The sequence below is a fragment of the Sminthopsis crassicaudata genome, chromosome 3, assembly GCF_048593235.1.
Source record: "Sminthopsis crassicaudata isolate SCR6 chromosome 3, ASM4859323v1, whole genome shotgun sequence".
NCBI lineage: Eukaryota > Metazoa > Chordata > Mammalia > Dasyuromorphia > Dasyuridae > Sminthopsis > Sminthopsis crassicaudata.
In genome coordinates this window covers 209,613,711-209,633,693 of record NC_133619.1, presented here as the reverse complement: position 1 = coordinate 209,633,693, position 19,983 = coordinate 209,613,711, and the positions used below count along the sequence as shown (strand labels likewise).

At 35.5% G+C, this 19,983-nt stretch overlaps 1 protein-coding gene and 1 long non-coding RNA gene across 7 annotated transcripts in view; one reads left to right on the top strand and one right to left on the bottom strand.

Annotated features, from left to right (window-relative positions):
* Window positions 1-14,224: 14,224 nt before the first annotated feature.
* On the bottom strand, window positions 14,225-19,907 carry LOC141560980 (uncharacterized). Of its 2 annotated transcripts, none has more exons than XR_012487925.1 (3): window positions 19,780-19,907; window positions 17,471-17,623; window positions 14,225-16,086 (listed from the first exon to the last, which is right to left on the bottom strand). It is a non-coding gene; the product is annotated as an uncharacterized LOC141560980 (long non-coding RNA). The 2 variants fall into 2 exon arrangements; XR_012487926.1 differs by having other exon boundaries at window positions 17,471-17,560; window positions 19,780-19,906.
* Window positions 19,488-19,983, top strand: part of LOC141560979 (ADP-ribosylation factor-like protein 13B) — a 103,159-nt gene continuing 102,663 nt past the window's right edge. For 4 of the 5 annotated variants that reach the window (XR_012487923.1, XR_012487924.1, XM_074299850.1 and 1 more), the window contains exon 1: window positions 19,848-19,982. Coding sequence is in view for 3 of the 5 variants with exons in the window: in XM_074299850.1 (XP_074155951.1) it covers window positions 19,900-19,982 (83 nt within the window). In the remaining 2 variants the exon portion in view is untranslated. Of the gene's footprint in view, window position 19,983 lies in introns of all 5 variants that reach the window. The other variant, XM_074299851.1, reaches the window with a different exon arrangement.

The window sequence follows — 19,983 nt, the reverse complement described above, 5'->3', positions numbered from 1 at the left end:
AGCTGGAAACCCCCTCATAATCTCTACAGGGTTATTGGGAGGATATAAAATATAAAATGTCAATCATTATATAATTGTCAGACACTGGGAAATAGAGGAGGTCTATAAGGGAAAAGAAGCTGGTGGAGAAGGCTATTGCTGTTCACTGAGAATCCTCCGGTTAGTCTTCCCATGTCACCTATCTCTCCTTATCCCAGCCCATTTTCAGCTGGCAAACTGTCATCTTTAATTCCTCATTCTCTCTCATGCTCAGTCTTGAATCAGTCTGTCATTTCCACCTTTATAACATCTCTCATATATGCCTCCTTCTTTCCTACATAGCACCCACTCTGTTGCTACAGGTCCTCATCTCTCCAAGAGAATTGTCATGGTCCGCAGGGTCAATCTCTTCCCCACTCAATCTCTCCTCCACCCAGAAGTCATACTGATTTTCATAAAACGCAGATCTGATCATCTCACCTATTACATCTAGAATCAAATGTAAAATACTGTTTCCATTTTAAAGCCCTTTCTAATCAGGACCTTTATAACCCTTCAGTCTTCTTACAATTTTTTCCCTCTGTGTGATTTTTGGAATCATAGGCATTTTTCCTGTTCACATGTCTGGAGTATTTTTCATACTTATCTCCATCTTCTGACTTTTTTCAAGCCCCCTCTCAAATCTTAACTTCTTGAAGAAGCCTTTACTCTAATAGCATTCCATCCTTTTGCCTGCCCTTTTTGCTCATAAAGATGGCAACAGCTTGCCTCCTGCCCAAAGCACATGTCTGGGTCCCTGGCACAGTAAATTCAAATACTACCTCAGATATTTGTCAATTATATGATCATGGAAAAACCACTTACACTCTCAGAATCTCAATTTCTTCATTTATAAAAAGAGATTTGGTCTTGATAGCCTGAATAAGGTACCTTCATGCTGTATAACCATGAGTATAACCATGAGAATATGAAATTATGACAATGATTGTGAAATGCTATCCCACATTTTTAATCAATTATCCACCACATAAATTCTTTCAGTCTTTGACTGTATTATTGTGCGCATTATGATCATCGATTATATTGCATAACTAACCCAGTATACAATCTCACTCTGCAGCAGTACATTTATTTATCTGATTCTTTTCCCCTGAAAAATTCAGTTGTTATGTGAATTATTCAAAACTTAAGACATTTAACATCAATATAATGAAACCAAAGGAAGGCTGGAAATAGAGGAAGTTGATGTGTTGAGAAAAAAAAAATTAAAGGAGGAAAAGGAAAATAAGGAAAATTAGGAGGCCTAAGCAATGATAATCTCTTGATTTTGGCATAATTAAAATAGTAGGCAATTCAGAGAGGAAAACCTAAGGCAAAAGCAAAGGAATCCAGAGGATCATAGAATCGTAGCTTCTTTGATCTAGATCTGAAAGGGACCTTCAAGAAAACCAAAACCAAAATACCTTGAAATAGCAAATTATTGTGTAGTGAAGAGCACAGTCCAACTCAGCTGAAAACCAACAGATGGCAGCATTACAAAGGAGCAGAATATGGCAGTGCAACAGAAGAATGATTTCTTAAAGGACAATAGATTGTGATGTAGTGAAGAAAGCTACAAGCAGTAGCATCAGAAGCAGACTGGTATTCCAATAGTGATGCAACAAAGAGCATGAACTGTCCTGGCTACACATCTTTAACATATGTATTCTCTTTTGCAATAAACTTGGGATTTTGTGGGACTGGGTGAGTTGGGAGGACTATTCTTCATGCTATTTATCTTGATATGCTATGTAAATTAAGTGCCTTTTATTTTAAATTAATTATCAAGTCACATAAATTTAGACCTGCAAAGAACTTAATCCAAATCTTACCTGCCAAAAATATCCTTCTACAAGTGGAGCCAAGGTGGCAGAGAGTAGACAGGACTTTGCCCAAGCTCTTCCTGGCTTCCCTCAGGATCAATATCAGATCAAGATTCTAAATGGATTTTGGAGTGACACTAATATCTCATAGAAAGTAATTGAAGCATAACAGAGCACCCGAGAGTTTAAATGAGCAGCAACCTTAAACTTTATTCCTGTAAATCACATCTACTCTATCGCCTCCTGCACATACCTTAGTAGTGACCTCCCAGTGCAGGCTCCAGTTGGTAAGAGGAAAGAGAAAAGAGAAGAAAAAGGGAAGGGCGATTCTTGCCACCCCCCCCACCCCCCCACCCCCCGCCGCTTAAATAGAGTCAGTGAGGTCACAGATACGAGCCAATCAAGGATGAAGTCTACATCCTGAATTGACTGAGACTTCAGAGTGAGATCTAGGTTCCTGCCATGGGTGGAGGTCCCTTAAGCACATACAGGGATATAAAGACCATTGGTCTACTTACATCTCAATTGCACTTGCCTGACCTTTCTTTGGACCCTTACAGTGACAGAACCCACAAATATCTGGAGAGTAACAAATTTCCAGCAGAAGATATCTTGGAAGGACTTCAGGAAAGATCTGGCTCAATTGGACCAGGGTGAGGAGGGGTGGGGGGAGGAGAGGGAGGAGGTCCAGTGCAGGTGCAGGGCAGGGAAACCCCATGTGAGGCCCTGATATTCTAGAACCACAGGATAAAATTGCCATTTAAAAAATCCACCTATCACCTCTTGAAAGAGACCCCAAAATGAAAACTACTAAGAATATTATAGTTAAATTCCAGAATTATCAGATCAATAAGAAAATACTTCAAGCAGTGAGAAAGAAAGAATTCAAATATTGAAGGAGTCACAATTAGGATTACCTAGGACCTAGCAGAATCCACTTTAAAGAATCAAAGAACCTGGAAAATGATATTCCAGAGGACAAAACAGCTTGTACTTCAGCCAAGAATCAATTACCCAGCAAAACTAAGCATTATCTTTCAGGGAAAAGATAATTATTCAATGAAATAGGAAATTTTCAATTATTTTTGAGGAAAATTCCAGAACTGAACAGAAAATTTGATCTTCAATACAGAACTCAAGAGAACCATAAGAAGGTAAAAAGGAAATTAAAAAAACCAAACACATTGTGTTTTTTTAAAATTAAAATGTTTACATCCCTACTGGGATGTAACTTTGGATATGTAACTTTTAAGAACTGTATTTTTGTTAGGAATATACTTGTTGACGTTATTTTGATGATATATTAAAGAAACTAGGGGTACAAAAGGGATTGTACTGAAAGAAGAGAAAGGGTAAAATGGTGTAATTACATTACATAGTCAAAAAAGACCTATTAAGAGTTGAGAGAAAGAAAGGAGGGGAATGAACATTGCTGAACCTTAATCTCATCATATTTGATTCAAAGAGGGAATACCATATATATATATCTAATTTGATATAGAAACTCTCAATCAATAGGGAAGTAGGAGGGAAAAGAGAAAAGGAAAGGGGGAGGTTAACAGAAGGGAGAACAAAAGTAGAAGGGGAAAGGAATAAGAAAGGGAAAAGGGGCTGAAAAAGGGGAGGTTGTTTGAGGGAGGTGGTGATCAGAAGCAAAATTCTAGGGGGAAAGGAAAGAGAAAGTATAATTTGGGAAAAATAGGATGGTGGAAATGCAGAGTTAATAATTTTAACTGTGAATATGAAAGAGTGAATTCTCCCATAAAAGGGAAGCAGATAGCAGAATGGATCAAAAGCCAGAATGTGTTTTAAAAGAAACACTTTTGAAGCAGAGATATATATATACAGAGTAAAGGTAAAAAGCTCGAGCAGAATCTATTATGCTTCAGGTGAAGTACAAAAACCAGGGACAGTGATCCTCATCTCAGATCAAGCAAACGCATAAATAGATCTAACTAAAAGAGATAAGGAAGGAAATACTATCTTCCTAAAAGGTACCATATGATAATGAAGTATTATAAATACAAACCATATATGCATCAAGAAGTATAGCATCAAAATTTCTGGAGAAGAGGTAAAGAGAGCTGCAAGAAGAAATAGATAGCAAAACTTATATTAGTGGAGGATCTCAACCTTCATCTAGGAGAACTAGATAAATTGAACTATGAAACAGAGAAGGAAGAAGTTAAGGAGGTAAATAAAATTTTAGAAAAGTTAGGCATGATAGACCTTTGGAGAAAATTGAATAGGGACAGAAAAGAATATATATTTTTGATGGTAAATGGAAAAAAATTGACCATGTATTAAGGCAGAGAGTAAATCAATCTTTTTCAGATCATGATGCAATAAATATTACATGTACTGAAGGGCTGGGAAAAAAAAACAGATAAAAAATTAATTGGAATGAGTGAATGAAACAACAAATCATAGAAATAATTGATAAGTTCACTGAAGAGAATGACAATAAGACAATATAACCAAAATTTATGAGATGCAGCCAGGGGAAATTTTATATCTCTAGATAATGAATAAAACAGGGAAAGGGAAGATTAATGAATTGGGGATGCAAATAAAAAAGTTAGAAAAAAGACAAATTGAGGCAGCTAGGTGTTGCAGTGAATAGAGCACCAGCCTTGAATTCAGGAGGACTCCAGCTCAAATCTGGTCTCAGACACTTAATACTTCCTAACTGTGTGACCCTGGGCAAGTCACGTAACTCCAGCCTCAAAAAAAAAAAAAAAAAAAAAAAAAAAAAAAAGGCAAATTAAGAAACTCTAATTAAATACCAAATTTAAAATTCTGAAAATAAAAAGGGAGATTAATAAAATGAAAGTAAAAAAACTATTGAACTAATAAACAAAATGTAAGAGTTGGTTTTATGAAAAAACCAACAAAATAGATAAACCTTTAGTCAATTTGATTAGAAAGAAAATCAAATTAATATCAAAAATGAAAAGGGTGAACTTACCCACGAAGAAGAGAAAATTAAAACAATAATTAAGAGCTATTTTGCCCAAATGCATGCCAATAAATCTGAAAAATCTAAGTAAAATGTATGAATACTTACAAAAACATAATTGCCCAGATTAACAGAGGAGGAAATTATTTTAATAGTCCCATTTTAGGAAAAGAAATTGAATAAGCTATTCATCAACTCCCTAAGAAAATATTTCCAGGGCCAGATGGATTTACATGTGAATTCTACCAAACATTTAAAGAACTATTAATTCTAGTACTAGACAAACTACCTGGAAAAATAGGGAAAGAAAAAGTCCTATCAAATTCCTTTGGTACTGATACCAGGTAGGGTCAAAACAGAAAAAAAAATTATAGACCAGTTTCTCTAATGAATATTGATGCAAAAATCTTAATAAAATATTAGCAAAGAGATTACAGGTTCTCAAACTGAGTATATCTTTTGATCTAGAAGTGTCTCCACTGGGTCTGTATTTCAAAAAGATCAAAAAAGGTAAAAGGACCCACATGTACAAAAATGTTTGTAGTAGTCCTTTTTGTAATTTGCAGTAAGCAATTGTTAACTGAGTATGTTAAAGGACAAGTTAATTCTCTGAGAGCCTTCACAGCTCTGGATCATAGCATTTGAAAGAGTTGCAGGGCAGCCTTTGTTGACACAGGTGTTGTGGACTGGAAATGAGTTAAATTGGAAGCAGAGGGAAGAGGAGAAGTCAGACAATGCAACAGCCTCTCAGTGAGAGAGGTCAGAGGACAGCAACTGCCTCTCAGTCTCCTTGCATCATCTTCTCATAAGTGGGGATCTATTGTGGGTTGGCTCTCCAGCAGCCACTGTCAGGTGGCTCCTGTGTATTCCAACAGCTCTCCCATGTATTCCAACATGAATAGATGCCTATCAGTTGGGGAATGACTGAATAAGTTATGGTATATGAATGTTAATGGAATATTATCATTCTATAAAAAATGATCAGCAGGATGATTTCAGAAAGGACTGGATACACAAATTAATGCTAAATGGAATGGGTAGAACCAAGAGAACATTGTATACAGAAATAACAAGATTGTGTGATGATCAACTGTGATGGATTGGCTCTTTTCAACAGTGAGGTGAGCAGACCAGTTTCAATGGTCTTGTGATGTAGAAAGCCATTTGCACTCAGAGGGAGGACATGGGGGTTCTATTTTCACCTTTTTATTGTTGTTCTCTTGTTTTGTTTTGTTTTGTTTTGTTTTTGTTTCTCATTTTTTCTCATTTTTGATCTGATTTTTCTTGTGCAGCATGATAAATGTGGAAATATGCACATTTAATATATATTGGATTATTTGATGTCTAGGAGAAGGGATAGAAGAAATAGAGGGAAAAATTTGGAACAAAAGGTTTTACAAGGATGAATGTTGAAAATATATTTGTATGCATTTTGAAAATTAAAAAAAAACTTTTATTAAAAAATAAACACAAAAAAATATTCCTCTACAACATTTCCAATAAGGAGTGATAAAGCCTTTACTTCAAGAATTCCAATGACATGTTACCTCCCATGGCATCCCATACTACTTCAGGAAAACTTAAATTGCTCAAAAGTTCTTCGTTACATAATGCCTACATTTCCCTCTTTTCAATTTTCACAAATTGCTCTTAGTTGTGCTATTTTTAAGCTAAAAAAATCTAAATACTTTGACATAAGAATCTTCCAAATGCTCTAATGCAATTATTCTCCTGCTAAGTCTTTTTTTCTTCTACTTAAAACATCCCCATTTTTCTTTCCTTCCTTCCTTCCTTCCTTCCTTCCTTCCTTCCTTCCTTCCTTCCTTCCTTCCTTCCTTCCTTCCTTCCTTCCCTCCCTCCCTCCCTCCCTCCCTCCTTCCTTCCTTCCTTCCTTCCTTCCTTCCTTCCTTCCTTCCTTCCTTCCTTCCTTCCTTCCTTCCTTCCTTCCTTCCTTCCTTCCTTCCTTCCTTCCCTCCTTCCTTGTCTTCTGCATGATTTTTAGGTTCTCCATGATGCTCCTAAAATCTAGGTCTGGGCATAATACTCCAGATGGAGACTGAGCAGGGCAGAGTTATGGTATATCTTTATTTGTGGAAATCCTGCTTCTCTTAACATAACTCAACTCAACACTATATTTGTTTTTAAATTTTATTTTATTTAAAAAAAACAAGAAAAATAACGGAAAAGGAATTCAAAAAATAAAACAAAAGAGAACATTATCAAATGCACAGCATGTGATATCAGGGAGGATTCAAAATATATAACTACAAATTACCAGTTCAAGAAAGTATATATATATATATATATATATATATATATATATATATTAGTAGGAGAAATTATATTCAAGGGTGTCCAACTTTTCTTTTACTTCTTTGTAAATTGTTCTTTTGTTCTCTGATGCCCACCTTACTTTAGTCTTTTTTCCCCACTTTTCATGCCTGCTCTCACCATATACATATTACACACACACACACACACACACACACACACACACACACACACACATATATATATATATATATATATATATATATATATATATATATATATATATATATATATATATATATACTGCTTCCCCAGACCCACATAGATCTAACTTTCTATGCCTCCTGACCCTTCACTTTAATTCTGTTCTTAATTTGCCTTGCTATTACTTAACCTTTTTCCATCCATAGATTGCTCTCTTGTCTTCTTCTACTCTTTGGTTCTTCCTCCACGCATCCCTTTCCCCTTATTTCTTTATAGATTTTGAAGGGTGTTATGTACCCTTCATAGTATATATGTAGTATTGCTTATTTAATGCATTCCCAATGTAAGTAGGTTTTCAGAATTACTAGCCCTCCTAACCTCTTCTAATGCCTCTGTGTCTGATCTTCCTTTACACCTTATTTATATAACATAATTGCTATTTTTATTTTAATTATTCCCCAATCTTTCCTTTGAGCTACAGAATTGTTGATGTCAATCTTAAACACATGGTATACATTTTCTATGTACAAAAAAAACAATTTGTCCATATTGAGTTCCTTGAAGTTGGTCTTTGATACTGACTGTTATAATCCTCAAAATCTGCAAGTTCGATGAAAATTCGATTTTTTTTTCCTCATTCAAGATTATAGAAAATTTTGTTGGATATGATATTTCTGGCTGCAGGCCTAATTCTTTTGATTATCAGTCAGTATGATTCCAGAACCTGGGATATTTTATTATAACAGCTGAAAAGTCCCGCACCAATTCTAATTGTAACTCCAGTGTTTTTGAATTGCTTTTTTCTTGTTTCTTGCAAAATTTTCTCTTTGATCTGGGGGTTTCAAAATTTGTCAATAATGTTCCTATGTGTTTTCTATAAAGGACTTTGTTGAAGTGGTGATCAGTGAATTTTTTTTTATTTTTACTTTCCCCTCATGTTTTATCATTTCAGAACAATTTTCTTAGATTATTTCTTCCATTATTGTATCAAAGTTCTTTTTTTTTTAAATCATAACTTTCAAGCAGTCCAATTATTCTTATATTTTCTTTTCTTGATCTCTTCTCTAGATCTGCTGTTTTTCTTCTGTTTCACATTCTGTTCTATTTTTTCATTCTTTAGAATGTTTTGTTATTTCTTGGTCTCTCCTAGCTTCACTGACTTTCCTTTGTCTAATTCTAATTTTCAGAGATATTTTCATCTTTGAGACTCTGCATCTCCTTTTCTAATTGGTTAACTTTTTTTTTCTAATAATCTTGTTTTTCTTGGATGATTATTTTTTTTTTTTTAGTTTTAGTTTAGTTTTTCCTCAATGTCTCTCATTTGATTTTTAAATTATCTTTTGAGTTCTTCTATAAATTCTCTCTGGGCAGGGAGCCATCTCAGGTTACTTTTTGAATTAGAAGCTCTTTTTACTTCACTGTCCTCTTTTGAAGATGAACCCCAGTCTTTCCTGTTCCCATAATATATTTCAACAATGGGATTCTTTCTTCTTTGTGAGTTCATTAAAAAAAAAAAAAAAAGAGGTATTAATATAAGCACACCTCTAATCATGGGTTAGGAGGATGGTGCCTCCAGCTTCACTGAGTGTTCCTATCTGACATGGAACCCTAAACTGTAATGTCTCTGCTAGCTTTCTGGTGGGCCTCAGGATCAGCCCCAGGCCTTGGACTTGGTGAGGGGATAAAGTAGAAGCAGGAAAGCAGACATATAGCTAGTCAAAGATGGAGTCTGGACTCTAAAGTCTGTAACCTGAAGTCTTCTCTGTGGCTGAGATCACCGCGTCTGAGAGAGCCCTCTGTCTCTGGGACTTCTTAAATTCCCCAATATGACTACATTACTGCACCACAATGGACATGCGCAGTTGTAGAACATCACATCACAACATTACCCTAAGTAATATGCCAACTAGATTGACCACATCATTACATTACATCAAGTATGTGCTTAGAGATCCATCATCTCAGACCAAGTAGTAACTTAACAACAAGCATCCTGCTCTCTTAGATTCATCTAAGTACACCCTTTCAGAGTGCCTTCCCTCTACATCTCCCTCTTTCTTTTGTATTTGGAACACAGGTGATCACACCCTCTCTGACTTCTCAGGGAGGGAGGTGAAAACACCAAAACAAAATGGGGAGTTAAACAAGATATTAGCCGGTTTCCTCTGGGCTGAAGAATACTTGAAATGGGTATATATAACTCCATTAGCATGGGAGGTCCTCAACAACAGCCCAGAAAGATCAGCCAGATGCCAGCCCTTCAGATGCTGATGACAGCCATGTCCCTCCTGACCTTGACACCAAAGACAGCTGACACAGCACCACTGTAGCAGCTGAATTGGACAGAACTGGGCAATGGGCTTGTGCGCTTCTCCCATGGTTACCTGCTATTCATATGGTGGACTGGGGAGAGGCTTTGCTCTGTTTTCCACTAGTAGGCAATACCTCTAAATTAGTGGGTGAAACACCAACACACCCACCTGCCAAAGTTAGGGAAGCACAGTGCTACAGGACAGGACTTTTGTTGTATACACTCCTCCTCTGTGCCTTTCTTTACTAGATATCAAAGGATGTACACAACTAAAACCACAGATTTATGGCATCCTACCTCCCTGAACATGGCTTTCTTGAGTAGGTTGAATACCATGTTATCTTTTCTTAGTTTTGGTCCTTGTTGGGCCTAGTTCTTACTGTTTTACTTTTGTTTGCCTTTGTTCTATTTTTATACACCTTGTAATCTCATTAATTAAGTGAGCTATTATTGATGTCAAAGTTAGTTTGATGTGATGAGCAGTCTCTGATAAACAAGAAAAGGGGAGGAGGAACTTCACATAGTGTAAGAGGAAGTAAAGAGGCCTTGATGCCTGAGGCACCTAGATGTGATCTCTGCAACTAGGAAGCTCTGGTTGCATTGAGAACCTGTCATCAATGGGAGGCGTCTCCTTCCCTTATTGGCTATGTGTGTGACCTTACAGAACCTATATAAGCAGTGGGGACCAGGAAGTAGGTGGATTTCAATGGGAGTTCAGTAGGAGTCAGTGGGAGGTCAGTAAGAGTGCAGGAGGAGTGCAGGACGTGAATACATGGAATAAAGTCTTGTGCTCGAAAGCACTGTCTGGCACTCTGTTGGAGAGAACTGCTCCGAGAGGCAGTGGCCAGAAATCTATGAAGACCTGTGATTGAGTAAGATTTCTGAAAGTCTGGAACTAGGCAAGACTGTCAATCAGTAACCTCTGCTGGGAGGTTACACCAAATCAAGAGCTTCACTCTTCTGTAAGCACAGACAGCAGTGCCCCTGCCCCACTGCCTATGCACTCACCAGGTGAGCTGGTCCCTTCTCACCCAGAACCTCATGCAGCACAGTTGGGCCTGGCATTCCTAATCAGCCAAGGTCCACTCAGTACTCCTGACTATTTTCACTGGATGTCTCTCATGTCTGAAATTATCTTTCTCCTCATCCTCTGCTCCTGTATTCACTGACTTCTTTTAAATCTCAACTAAAATCCCACCCTCTGCAAGAAGCTTTCTCATCTCTCAATACAAACTTCCCTTCTTTCACTACTCTCAAATTATATATACATATATAATTTACAAATATACATATGTATGTCCATGTCTGTATGTGCACATGCACACACACATATTTGTTTATAATTGTCTGTAGTTATTAGAGTTTATAAATATATATATATATATATATATATATATATATATATATATATATATATATATAACTATATAGTTATATATACATATATAAACTATAGTTGTTTATAGGGTCATCTCCTCATTTGAACTATGAGCTCCTTGACAGAAAATTTTTTTCCTTTTTTTGTATCTTAAATGTTTGGCACAATGCTTTGAAAAATTATTTGCTTTAATAAATGCCAACTGTCTAACTAGCACACAGTGGGTTCAATTACCATGTCCATACTGATGACTTTTGATTCTGTGTTTTGGGTTTTTTTTTTTTTCCAGTTTTTTTTCCCTTGAACTTCAGTCATAGATCGCCAGCTGCTAGACATCTCCATGTGGAAGTTCTATCAGCATCTAAAACTCAAAATATCAAAACATGAACCTATTAATTTTACTGCCTCAATATACCTACTCCGCAAATTTCCCTGCTTCTGTTGATATATCTTCTGTCACTTATGTTCATCACTTCTGAGTTTTTTTTTGATTCTTTCCTCTCTTCTTTGTCTATATCTAATCAGTTCTTGAGTCTTGTCAATTCTGCCTCTGTGTCTCTTATATGTATCCCTTTCTTTTAATTTATATGACCTAGTTCAGACTCTCTAAGGTCCTCTTAATTGATCTCTCTATTCCATTTTTTCTCTCTCATCAATTTATCTTCAAACTGTTTAAATGATCTTCCTTAGGCAAGTAATCACTTCACTCTCCCGCTCAGAAACTTTCAGTGACTCTACAATAAAATACAAATTTTTCAGTCTGACATCCAGCTCTCACTAATCTTTTTAGCCTTTATTTCATGTTACTCCACTTTTAAGTATTCTATATTCTATCCAAGTTAGAGCTAGCTCTTACTTGGACTTGACATCCATTTCCTATCTTTGTGCACAGATAGGCAAAAGTCATATGGGCTAAGAACCATCAGGTTGACAGCAGAGACCTTTATAACAATGGGGATTATCTGGAACTAGCTATAAAGCAATGTGGTGTAGGAGAAAGAATTTCTATGTTCTGATTCAAAAACTGTTGTTGTTCAGCCATTTCAGTTGTATTCTACATTTCATGACCCTATTTGGAACCTAAACTAAAGTGGTTTGCCATTTCCTTCTCCAACTCATTTTATAAAGTTAAGTGATTTGTCCAGGGTCACACTTAGTAAATGTGTTAGGCCTGATGTGAACTCAGGAAGATGAGTCTTCTTGATTCTAGGTTAGGCCTTGGGTCCAAATTCTGATTTAGCCACTTGCTACTTATAAATTCTGTTTATTGATTGGTAAAACCAGAAAGATGAGTCAAAAGAAAATTATTTCTTTGATTATTTTACTCCCTTTTCATTTCTCTTTTTGCCCTTACAATTAGTTTTTCTTAAACTGTATTGTCACTCCATTACCACAACTTTTTACACATACACACACATTCATACTCAAACATACTCTTCTTCTCCCACTTATTAACCTTTCATGATTTACTTTTTTCTTTATTTTCTTTTATTTAGTTTGCTATTTTTGCTTTTTTTGTCCATTCTCTTGCCATTCTCAGTTAAATAAATTATTCGAAATCTCTTGTTCTCTACTCAGTGGACTCCAGTGGTTGGTTCTCTTGTTACCTCCAGGATAAACTATATCTCTTATCCTTTCAAACTTCTTATGCTTATTAGTTTTGATCTTATGCACTTTAAAAAATATATACACTTAAGAAAAGTTTTTCTTTGCTTTCTTTTCCCTTTTAGTTTATTCTAAAATTTTGTTCAGAATTCATGGTTTTCCTTATTTGTTCCTAATTTGATCACTTTGTGTTCTACATATGGCTAAAACTTCTGAAGTGCAAGGTTTGGCCTCCCTCTTCTAACCAATTTCTCTGTTAACTGATTTTATTTTTCTACTCCTATTATCCTTTCTTTATCTTCTGCTCCAATCTGAGAAAATAGTATTTCATGGAAAACAATGCTGGATAAAAACAGCACCACATTATAGAAATTACCCTGTGTCCCAAATCATTAATTTAAATCTATTCCCTAATCTCATTCTAATTTTCCTTCCCAGTAGCTGTACTATCCCATCTCTGGTTCTATGTCCCTTATCCCCCAAATTTCTGAGTGCTAGTTTTCTGTAGGATTTCACATATCATTCCTCCTTAACACAATAGTCTTATGAAGTTGTTTACTAATGTATCAACTCCCCCAATTTTAAAGCCAATATAAAGCCCTATCTCCCTTGGGAATACTCTTTAGAGGGATTCCCTCTCCCACTGGCTTATTATTATTATTCCCTTCATACTGCCAGATTTAATTCTTTCTTTATGAGACCTCTTCCATTTCCTTGCAGCCCCTCTTTTTGCCAAGAAATAACAGGTATAATCATCCATTCCCTGTTCAACCATGATCATCCAGACTGTTCTTCTCTAGCAATTTATGTACCTCCTACTCTGCAATTTCCTCTTACAGAGTTTACTGATTCATTTATGGGGAATTGCCAGATAGTGTTAGGAAAAGTATCCTTTATCTAGAATAGGATAATTTTTCCTTAAAAGATATCAAAACCATCCTTAAGACTTAATTCACACAGAGAATAAAGCTTAGGCCATTGACCTACCTTCCAATGGCCTTCATATAATAGCTAACTTACAAAAAGATAAGATCAAGTCACTTAGCATGAAAACATGACCAACATATGTCAGGGTTTTGGCTAAATAAACTACCTATTATTGAGTCATCTGGTCTCAAAGTATCTCATTCCTTTTCAATTCTTAATACAAAGCATCCAACTGGCCTGAATCAAATCTATCCTATAACCACTGGCAATAGATCAAATATTGAAGAGAATGAAGGTTAATGACAGAGAAAGATGATACCCAGATGTCTTCTGTGCTTCTGGTTATTTTGGGAATACGAACTGCAGACTTAGAGAATTATGCTTAGAAAACTCTACAAAGTCAATTAAAAATTAACTGAAATAACTAATAATTTTCACAAAATTTCAGGACATAAAATCAATCTACATATATCACTAGCATTTCTGCATGTTGCTAGGTACTTGAAGAGTGTATTTTTTAAGATTCACTTAATGACTATAGAATTATAACTATAAATCACTCTTTGCAAAAATAAAGACATAAATAATTGGAGAAATTAATTTTATAATTATATTTTATTATAGTATTATATGTTCTGTAACACAATATAACATAATATTTATATTATATATTATACATAATATAATTATATTTTTTAAATTACAGTAATACATATTTATTTATTAGGTAATGTGTCATTCTAACTCCCATAAGAATATTTTATAGGCCTAGAAAAATAATAGTAAAATTCACACAGAGAATCAAAAAATCAAATATCAAATGTAATAATGAAATCAATAATCATTAAAAAGATTTGATACTGGTTTAAAAAAGGGGTTTGTCAGTGGAAGAGATGAGGTATACAATATACACCCAAAGACCCCAGCTAATGAGGGAAGTATTAATATTTAACAAAAACTGCTGAGAAAAAAAAGGATAACAATCTTTGCAAATACTAGGTTTTATAACACCTTATACTATATATAAAGATAAGCTCAAAATTGATAAATCACTTAGATATGAAAGGCCATATCATGAATAATTTGAGAAGCAAAGAAGACATTATCTTTCTTTCATGTCTATGGATAGAGAGAGATAGCATATATAACCAAACAAATGAATTCAAACCAGTTTGGTTCTTAGAAATTGCATCAGTTTTCAGCGTTTAGGTTTTTTTAAAAGACATTTGACAATTTTGATTTATGCAAAATCAATGTTGTTTTGTTCCAATTCATAATTGACCTCTTTCTTAATTCCTAATTTGGAATGACATTTAGTCCAAATTTATTGGACTATTTTCCTTTTCCTTTCCAAAAGCTACTATAGAATCCAAGGTTTATGTCTCCCGCTGTACCAGAGAAAAACTCTGAGGTACAATTTTGCTAGTCATAATCCTACGTAATTAAAAAAAAAACATCAAATAGATAATCAACTTTAAGATTACCAAAGTAATCCTCCAGGTGTGGAAATACTCTATACTTCCAAAAATGCATATTATGTATTCCATAAAATACAACAGGATCCTTAATTCAAGATATGAATGTATGGGAAGTTATTGTAAATATGTCAAGGAAACAAATTAACCTTTTTTAATATAGGTAATGTTATAGTTTATAGTACCAAGTGACCTAGGTAATAATTTTTAATATTACTTCTTTTGATCTGGAGGTTACCATAGAAAAGCAGCCTACATGTCAGTTAAAAGAGAGTTTCCCTTCTCTTTTAAGTGACATGTAGGCTGCTTGGGAATTGGATACTGGTGGGAGTGGGGTGAGTAGTAGGGAGATGTGGAGAATGAAGTTTGGGTTTCCTGGATTTCAGAATTCTTGGAATTCAGGAATTTCATTTCTAAATTGGAAGTTAAGTGAAGATGAGGAAGATGTGACGACAAAAATTCTGCATTCCATTATTATTACTAATTATTAATTAATATCCCTTGGACTTATTCCAAAAGAAGGCAAGTGGGCAGTAAATCACAACTTTGCAAATATTTATCCTACCCAACCCCACTTGCCCCAATTACACATCCTTTTAAATGAATGTAGTTGCCCCCTATTTATTTAGTTCCGGTTCTATTAGACTTCTACTAGGAGGAAAGGGGTAACAGGCAGTTAGGTTTTGAAAAGACCCTGGGAAAACGATCAAGAAACAGAATTTGGCAAAATTGTCAGAGGTGGGAGGATGGGGGACGCGAGACGGAGCACGACTATGTATCGACACAATAGATTACTCATATTTTCTGCTTCTGAGATCTGGATCTTAAGAGACTCCAAATGAAGGCAACGCAGCTCTCTCCAAGTATCTTCATTGTGAGAAGGCCCAGCAGCAAAGACTGCGCGATGTTGCGTGCAGCCTTTTCTATGCTGAAGCAGCTTCTGCTGCTTCTGCTTTTGCTCCAGTTTTTCTCTATTTACATTGTCCCAGTGCCTCATGGCGAAGCAGCAGAGCTGCGGTAGTATGCAAGAGGGAGGGAAGAGGCCATCTCTTGAACGCCCAGATGTATCCCAGAAACAGGATATTTTTCCAGGAAGCTTTTCAGAGTTTGTGGGGCTGGGACAGGATGAAGAAAGCTAGTTTAGTAAAGAGACCTTGAGTATCTTTCCTTCTCTTGCAATACATCAAAATAGTATGTTTGCTTTTTATTATTATTATTAATATATATCTTACTTTTGGTTATATGAAGGGATAAATGTAAAATGAAATTTTTAAAAGTGAACAGAACACTGAAAACATTTCAGCAGGAAACATTTGCTGAAGGCTACTGCTAAGAAATCATTGATTCTATTTGTATGAGAAATAAGAAAGAAAAGTTGATGAAGAAAAGTTCTATTGCACTTTTCCTAATGGTGTTAATTCACAGAAGTTGGTTTCAGTGAATACTCTCAGGAGTCTGTAATTATAAAGGTGTTCATGGAAACAAAGTAAATAGTCTTGATATTCAATATTGTATTAGCTCATTTATTTAGTCCTTTCTACGGACTTTGAAATTGAATTTAGGAAGAGGTCAGCATTTTGAACAAAACGGTCCCTATAGGTATGCTAACTTAATGACTTTAATACTGGCAAAGAAATTGAAATTTCTGATTAATTCACATTCTGGGTTGCACAAATCTATATTAAAGGACTAAAACTTCCACCCAAAAGTGGTGTTTTAAGGTAACTGAATGAATTACTGCTTCGGTTTTAGTGGGGAGGGAAGAAGAAAAAACACATAAGGGAAAAAAATTAACATTATATAGATGAGGAGACAAAATAAAAATGACTTTTAATGAATTGTTGAAATTCCCAACTCCCTTAAAATACTAAATGAAATAAAATTTATTTACTTACAAATCTATTTTTAAAAGTTAATAGATGTACTTATTTTGAAAAATCAATAAAACAGAATGCCAAAATTTAAAAGATTATATTAATTTGGTGTGGTATTGCAATTAAGTAAGATCCTACTAGCTTTTAAATTCTGTGACTAAAGAGTGTCTATGCTGTTTTTTTTCTTTTTAAAATTAATCTTTCAATTTAAAATTGTTATTTTCTCTTCATCTTACCTACACCGTCATTTTAAAAAGTCTTGTAATAAATATGCCTATTCAAATAAAATATTTTCCTCATCAGTCCTCTAGAATCATACCTGATTATTTTACTGAACAAAATTCTTAAGTCTTTCAAAATTGTTTAGTTTTACAGTGTTAATGGGATATATGGTTTGTTGATTATGCTCATTTCACTCTTCCCAGGTTGCTCTGGAAACATCCATTTCATAATTTCCTAAAACAATTATTCCATTCCATTCAAATATCATTGCCTGTTCAGCCATTCTTCAAATGATGACTGCACCTTCAGTTTCTAGTTCTTTACTACTATAAAAGAGTAGCTATAAACATTTTTCTACATATAGATTCTTTTCCCCTTTCAACTTTGTTAATAGATGACTTACCATTAGTCCTGAGTATGGTGCCTGAAATCTGTGTCAAATAGATATCCTTTGACATGGAATTGTAGTGAAGGATGTTTTCCTTCCAGCTTTCTAGTCAATGAAAGTAATAGAATAGAATAGAATAGTAAAAGTGTAGAAGAAATAGAGCATTGCCTTTAATAGAAAAAAAATCAAGTATAGGAGAGTTACTGTCAAGATAATACAAGATTTAGCAATTTCATATTAAAGAATCAGAGGGCTTGAAATATGACATTCTAGGGAGCAATGGAGATATTACTACCAAGAATCATCTACCCAGGGGAAAAGGTGGATATTCAATGAAATAGTGGACTTTCAAACCTACAGGATTAAAAGACCATAGCTGAACAGAAAACTTTATTTTCAAATACAGAATTCAGGAGAAGCATAAGAAAGTAATCAAGGAAGGGAAATCATAAGGGATTTAATAAGGTAAATCTGTTTACATTCCTACATGGGAGAATATTTGCAACTCATAAAAATTTTCTCTTTATTATGGCAATTAGTATAAATAGAGGGCACAGATGTGAGTTGAATAGGAAGAGATAATATTTAAAAAACTAAAATTAAGGGGTGAAAGAGGAATGTACTGGGATAAAGGGAAAGAAGAGGTGGAATGTGTAAATTATTTGCTACAAGAGGCAAGAAAAAGTTTTTACAGTGGAAGAAAAGAGATAGAGGGGAGGAGGAGTAAGTGAATCTTACTCTTACCAGAATTGGTTCATAAAGGAAATAACATACACACTCAATATGGATATAGAAATATATCTTATTCTCCAGGAAAGTAGAAGGGGAAGGGAATAAGATAAAGGAAGGAAGGTGATAGAAGAGGATGCATATTGAGGGAGGCAATGGTCAGAAGCAAAACACTTTTGAGAAGGCATAGGATGAGAGGAGTGAGAGAATAGAATAAACAAGAAAATAGTTAGCTGTAGTAATTATGAAAAGAATTTTAAAGCAAGTTTTAATGATCTGGGCCTCGTTTCTTAAACAGACAGAATTTGTCAAATTTGTAAAAAATAAGAGCCATTCCCTAATTGATAAATGATTAAAAGATATGGACTATGCTTAAAGGGATATAAAAACATGCATATCTTTTAACCTACAATACCACTACTGGAAATTAATCTCAAAAGAGATTTTTTTAAAAAACAAAAGGACCTATTGTGATGTGATTATGATGGAAGATTATGGTTCTGTAAGAACTGATGAACAGGATGCTCTCAGAAATTCTGGAAAATTCTCCATGAACTCAAATTGAAATAAATGTACTGCCTACAAAATTACAACAATGTTGTGCAATGATCAGCTGTGAATGACTGCTCTTCTCAGCAATACAGTGATCCATACTTCTCTGAAGGACTTGTAATGAAAAATGCTATCCATAGTCAGAAAAAAATACCTGATTGTGTCTGAATACAGACTGAAACATACTTTTTAAAAAAAAAAAAACTTTTTTTCTTCAGTTTTTTTGTTTTTTTTTTTGGAGGAGATGATGGAAGATCTATATTTTCTTTTGTTAACATGACAGATTTTGCATGTTTTCACATGCTTTCTCAATTGTGGGGCATTCAAAGTTTTAAAAACAAACGTAAAAAATAATTGTTCTACATGTAACTGGGGAAAATAAAAATATTAAAACAAAAAATAAAGGCAATCTGGTACGTAATAGTCTTAAAACAGCAAAAAAGAATGAAGGAATAAAATATTAGGCCTAGCTAGGGTTTGTTTACACAACAGAAGCGCTAGCAACTGGGATTCTTCTGTTGCGGGGTAGAACATCCCCTCCCCCTAAGCCGTGTTCTCTTCCTTATTGTCTTCTTTGAGCGCTGGGCGGGGGAGGTGAGGCGGTGGAGACTGGAGGAAAAAAGTGGGTGGAGCTATGAAAGCCGGCGCTCCGACGCCCGTAGCCCAGGATACCTGAAGCAAACGTTGGCGCATGAGTGTGGGCGGAGCTTTGGAAGGCCTATAATTATTGGTGTGCGGGCAGATCCTCAGAGTTGGCGCTAGTGGCGAGGGAAGGTTCTCTACTTTTTGCGGACTTGGCTCTTTCCCTGTCCTCTCTCGCTGGTGATCTGTGATCCCAGATTGGACTTTTCCCGTCCATCCTTCCCCCTCCTCCTTCCCCCATCTCAGCCCCACCCCCATCTCCGTTTTGATTCCCGGACCTTCATGCCTTTTGTCCCTTCCCTTTCCCCCCTCCCCCCATCCGGTCCCCGTTCGGATTCCTGGGTCTTGCCTTTGTTCACCCCGCCCCATATTGATGTTCGGGCTTGATTCCCGTGCTTTACCTTTTTTGTTCATCCTTGATATTGATTTGCAGGCCTTGTTCTTTTTTCACCCCGACTGGCTGCGACCCTTTAAATCCTAGGCCCGGAGGCCGCTAGCACCTCCTCCCTGTCCGGGCGGAGATGGCCGGAATCGGCCGCTGTAAATTGGTCGATTTCTTGAGTACCTGTTTCCCATGCATGAAAAATTATCAAGTCCCACCAAGG